Source organism: Haplochromis burtoni, unplaced genomic scaffold (genome assembly GCF_018398535.1).
Source record: "Haplochromis burtoni strain Fernald_Lab_line unplaced genomic scaffold, NCSU_Asbu1 Contig_4, whole genome shotgun sequence".
NCBI lineage: Eukaryota > Metazoa > Chordata > Actinopteri > Cichliformes > Cichlidae > Haplochromis > Haplochromis burtoni.
The window spans coordinates 1,638,980-1,644,869 of record NW_024582365.1 but is presented as its reverse complement, the minus strand read 5'-3'; the positions used below and the strand labels follow the sequence as shown (position 1 = coordinate 1,644,869).

The following is a 5,890-nucleotide window of genomic DNA, read 5'->3' as shown; positions in this document are numbered from 1 at the left end:
GCCAGAAACATCTGTTACTGTTTTCTTAACTGGAGCTCACTGTGCTGGAGGTGCTGGTGTGTTTCTTCACCCTGTGGTCAGTGGTGGGACTGACTGGCTTCCATACCTACCTGATTTCTCTCAACCAGACCACCAACGAGGATGTAAGTACTTTTTTTATTCTTGTTGTTTTTTGTTGAATAACTGCTCAGGTCTACAGTTCATTTTGGTTCGAGTCGAGTCTCAGTTAGTCCATTCTTTATTATTTCTTATTATTTATTGTTTTCATAAAAAATGAAGATGGAAAATGACAGATGAACTCCTGAAATAATTAGGCAGCAATTGCTTTATGAGCGCACATACAACATTGGTTCCCCTGTACCCATAAAAGACTAAAACAACTGAGAGCGAGAAAACTGGGAACTCTGCATGCTCGTATGGTTCGACATTTCAGTTACAAGGCAGGTCCCAGCTAAAGCATCTCGTGCTCTGTCGTCTTTTTTCACTGGAATGGAGACCGTAATTTGCAAAGTAACATCATGTAAGATGAGCCGAGATGGTCTGGGACATTCACAGCAGTAGAGTGGACAGAGCAGGAATAAATAGGTGTAGCATAATCTAACAACAGAAATACTATATAAAAACAACTAGAAGAAAAATGTACGCTCTAAAAAGCAGAAGAAATATATGAATTAATAATAATACAACTGACATTTTAGATGCCTCGTAGCAGCAAAAATCGAATGTTTCATAGTGCAGTGGCTGCATGTTAATAGCAGCAAATACTGAGTATCACACATGTGTACCTTTAGTGAGTCTGACAGCACCTGGGTGAAAACACCTCCCAAATCTCGCCTTCACACTGTCACTGAAGGAGTTGCTCATAGCTGTCAGAGTGACTTGAATGGGGTGGGAGGTGTTGTTTAACGTGTGATGGCAGTTTAGCCACCGTTCTCCTGTCACTCATTACCTCTACTGGACCACTAACTCCATTCACACTTGTTGGTTATTGAGGCCGTACAGTCATTAGGAAAGTTTACTGAGGCGGTCCTGCAGGCATCTGAGTTATTTTGGAACCAAAGAAGTGACGCACTGCAAGTCATTACAAGAATACAGATTGAGCTTTGTCCATCTTTTATGTACAGTCTATTCTGCTTACACTTTGACAATTATCTCATTTATTTTATTTTTCCAAGTTTTCTGCAACTATACTCTGATTCTTCAAACTTTATTTTTTGTCACATAACAACAGAAATTGATATTTGGCAGAATTCAGTGAGCTGCCTACTCTGTAGGCTGCATTTGCCAAGCTGATCCTACACAGTGTTTGGAGCATCAGTTTAGTGTTCGAGTGGGTTTCATAGACTTTAGTCCAAGTGAACCGCTGCTCAGACCAGTTTACGTTTACATTTCATTAAATCCACATGTGGCTTAACACATCTGGTCAAGCTGCATCTGGATTAACACAGAGACACATTTACTCGTCTCTGTGTTTCTTTGCAGCCTTCTCATTTTTGGAGGAACGTGTACGACTATTTCAGCTCAGAGGAAGGCGATAATACAGCTAAAGCTGTTTGTTACCTGCCAGAAACCCTCGAGGGGAATATGGAGAGGCGTTTATTCTCAGTTCTTTAATGCCCCATTAGGAGCACTGAAATGCTTCGGGGTTGAACAAAGTCCAACCCCACTGACCAATAATAGAGATGAAGATAAACGCACATATTACAGTAATGCTCGGATTTTTAAGAGTGATGGGTTAGATGTGTTTTCTGGTGAGGTCTTGGTTTATATCTTGAAGGTAATGGTCAGGTGGATACATAATTAGGATAAATCACAGTTTTCGCAACGTTGTGATCGGGCAGATTGGCTTCCTGTGGCTGTAAAGATAAACATGCATCACCGTGGTCCAACACTACAATTTCTAAGACCAGAGAGCTGTTACCTTGACAACAGCTCCTCCTCGTTCAGCGCTGAAGGACAGAGGGCTGGTAAACTGTAGCTCGTTAAAACAAGGTTGGTATATTGTAAACAAAAGAAAAGCAAATAAAGTGTCTGACGACCAACAGGAAGAAAATAGAGACATAAAAAAATGAGATATTAACTCACTCTCATTTAAGAGATTGTACACACAGAATTCACCAGCTTGTTTGTTATTTTTCTGTAAAGGTTAATGCTTTATTTTTTATCTAAATCAGGAACACTGAGACAGAAAACCACCAGCAGGAGCAGCTTATTCTGCTCAGACTCTCAGCCATGCGACAAATTGTTTGCAGTTGGACTCCTCTCAGCCAACCAGCAGGCTGATGGAGCGTAATGATCTAAAAATATGCACGAAAAGCTTCTGTACTTAATAAAAGCACTGACAAAATGAAGCTGAAATAAGTCGAAAACAGACACGCCGGTCTCTTTCTCCCAGCTTGCCAACTACATTTAGAAAAAGCTTCTCCGGCTGAATGAGGAGGAAAAAAGTATTGATTGGTTGGCCACATTAGCACTGAGTCGTTATGTAGTCACTGCACACAGAAACACAGAGTCAGGCTGATGCGAAGCAGATGATGAGCGGCGGACATGCAGGTGGATGAATTCACAAAGGGAGTAATTTGTGTTGCGTCTGTGCAAATATACTGACATTAAACAGCACGTGTTCTTTAATGGAGGCTTTGTTAGCCCAGATCTAACTGCAGAGGCTCTGACGAGAAGCAGCAGCAGCAGCAGCGATGTGGTGGGAGGTTCTAGATGGCTGAAAGCAAGAGAGTGCACTCGTACTTTGTTGTAATGATTAATTTATAATTCCCCTTCTTCTTTCCTGTGGGATGGCTGGCCTCATTTTTTCCCCATTTAATCTGTGATAAAGCAGTGGAATGTGCACCTAAAACGTGTAACGTTGCTTCAGGAGTTGAAACAATAGCTGTCAGCCCAGCTGTTTCAATATCTGTGATTGGGCTAATAATAGATGCATCGATACCTGCAGGGGCCGGGCACGGCGCCAGAAACACTGCTGTGGCAGAGACGAGGAGGGGGAGTGAGAGGAGAGAGGGAGGAGAAGGCGAACAGGGGAAGGAAGGCACCTTGAGTGTTATGGTTGCTCTGGTCTCCCCGTAGGACGACGCATGCTCGATGAAGTGTGTCACACATGCAGACACACGGAGGCATGTGTGAGGCGCCTTGTGTGCAGGCTCCTGACCTACATCTATGACGCCTAAAATAAAGCTTTTTGTCCGTCCTGCTGGAGGGTCAGGGAGTGCGTGCTCTGCTGCGAACAAAGAGACGAGCCTTTACAACGATTACAGATGCATTCAGTCTGCTTTATCTACGTTTCCTGTTTTTAAAAAAATCAAATCTAATGTGGCTCTAATGCAAAATCTGCAAATAATTGTTGTCCACATTGAAGGTCATTGGATTATAATGGAAATATTTGTTTTCTGTTTTGTGTATTTTATTTTATGATGTTGTGTAACTGTGCCAGATTTATTCACACGAGAATTATTTTTTAAAATCTGCACTCATTGCACTTTTTGTTAATAAATGCAGCAGGGGGGGTGATTCCTCTGGTTCCAAAAATGAGCTGTATTAAAAGTATCTAATAGCTTGTTTCAGGTCTTATTTAATGGAAAATTATGTTAGTATGTTTGGAGCTAAATAGACTATAAACTTGATTAAGGTCCAGGTTTCTCCTATATATGAAAGCAGTGTCCTTGATTTCTTCTTTCAGGTATTTAAAAGAAATTTGTTTTAAAATCTGTCTTTGCAGGAAATATTCCTAAAGATCCTAAAAATTATAGGTGGTGTCAATAAAACGATGCACAGATTTGTATTTGTATTAAAAAAACAGCTATATATGCATAGCATAGCATATATGCATAAGTAAAATAATGTTTTAACCCCTTAAGCCACAAAAAAAGCTGTTGTGTAGTGGTTTTATTGCAGAAGAAAACCTTAGTATGAACTCAGATTTTTAATGAATGAATAAAGTGGTTCTAATCTTCCATTGCCCTGCCTGTTTGTACCCATCAGCACATAGATTTCCCAGTAAATCAGTATTCATTAACTCCTGACAAGCTTGATTTTAGTGGGTCAAACCCAACACTGTGGGGATAACTTCTATAAATGGAAGTATGCTTTTGAATAAGGTATAAGCACAGGGAAAATCTTCATGAAAGAAAAGTGAGTGCTACTGCGGACGATTGATAGTTTGGCAGGGTTTGCTTCTTCACTGATTTATGTTGTGGTGAATTTTGTTTTGCATAGATTAAAGGATCCTGGTCGGGAAAGAACAGAGGCCAGAACCCTTACAGCCACAAGAACATCATCAAAAACTGCTGTGAGGTGCTGTGTGGCCCGACATACCCGAGGTAACTGCTTATTGTATCTTGGGCTCACAGATTTTGGGGTTTTTTGGTCATTTTGTCAGTGCAAGACTGTTTCCCGCACTGTTGTCTGAGCTTGGTGGCATTGCTTTGTTTTGGTGACTAATGAGCAGTAAGTGAATGATTGCTTCGTCTCACCCTACAGCGTCTTGGACAGAAGAGGACTACTGCAGGAGGATACACTCATTTCCTCCAGCAACCCCGTGCCACAAACTACGGTGAGTGCCCACAAACACACACACATGCACTCTTTCTCATTGTAGTCTCCTCATTCAGACACACTGATTTGTGAGTGGATGGAGGCTGCAAAGCACAGAATAATGAATATAGAGCAGACATAAAACAGTTGAAACCACTTAGAATTGAGAGAAGAAAGGAAGTGTGTGTGTGTCAGTGTCAGAGAAGGGCCATTTTGTGCCTCTTCTTAGCATACAGATGCTGGCGTTTTGCATTCACTCGTGTTTGTTCCACTGCTTTAAATGCGAACAGGACCACTATAGTCAGGATTATTTCCATCTGCAGTCATTTATATTGGGTATTATAGCTCTGTTCTGGGACCTCCTCGCCCTTTTATGTACAAAAATGGAGCAGCAAGACCTGCACAGAATAGAACACTGGTTCTGGTTAAGCCAAATACAGCATGAAAGGGGGAGATGAAGCGCAAGTGGGTCACAAAGTGGCTTGCAGATGCACAGCAGCTGAGGACCGGTGAAAGCCACTTAAACAGCGCAGCCTGTGTAAGATTTGTTGTTTGTATGTGTGGACGGGTATCAGCTGAACTATTAGCTAACATGTGCTTTCACTGAGATCACGTGATCAGCTGGGATTGAGGCTGAGCTTGACTTCAAGATCTGCTTTTTACTTTTAGATATATTTTGTGGGCTTTTTAGGCTTTTTTTTGATAATGTAGGACAGTGGAGAGAAAATGGGAAAGACCAGGGAAAGGTGCACAACAAATGGCCTCGAGGTGCTTTTACCTTATGGCGTATGGGTCGCCTGCTCTATCCAGTTGGCTAAACCGGCGTCCTGTACACCTGCTTAAACGAACACTATACAGAGCAGGCATTTAAGTCTTGGAAATGTTAAAGTTGCCCAAGTGAAAAATCCTGTAACTGTCGCTGTGTCCATCCATGGTGGTTTAATACTTTTCTAGTTGTGCTGCAAACAATAATTGCATTTTTGGAAGTGCACTTACTTTTAAATGGTGTGTTGGGATCTTTTCTGTGCCTATATGGGTTCTCTCCAGGCTTTCCTGCTTTCTTGCACAGTCCAAACACATGATTTGGTTGTCTGCATCACCGTGCTAGCCCTGTGGTGGATTGGCAGCCTGTCCAGGTTGTCCTGTGACAGATGAGATGGGCTCCAGCCTCCCTGTGACCCTGAATTGAATATGCACTTGGATGATTAGTGTGTTTTGCTGCATATGAAATCATGTATACTATATAATAAATGTGTTCTGAGATCTCAAAATGGACATCGAAACAAATACATAGTGTTCAAAAAGATCTAGATGAAGCACTCAAGTTGAAAAATCTTTACTGGCA

General features: G+C 41.6%; 1 protein-coding gene across 2 annotated transcripts in view; it reads left to right on the top strand.

The window, feature by feature from the left end:
* Window positions 1-5,890, top strand: part of zdhhc9 (zinc finger DHHC-type palmitoyltransferase 9) — a 28,430-nt gene that overhangs the window by 18,858 nt on the left and 3,682 nt on the right. For both annotated transcript variants that reach the window (XM_042220756.1, XM_042220762.1), the window contains 3 exons: window positions 41-143; window positions 4,228-4,331; window positions 4,492-4,564. In XM_042220756.1, the coding sequence (XP_042076690.1) occupies window positions 41-143; window positions 4,228-4,331; window positions 4,492-4,564 (280 nt within the window). The remainder of the gene's footprint in view (window positions 1-40; window positions 144-4,227; window positions 4,332-4,491; window positions 4,565-5,890) is intronic.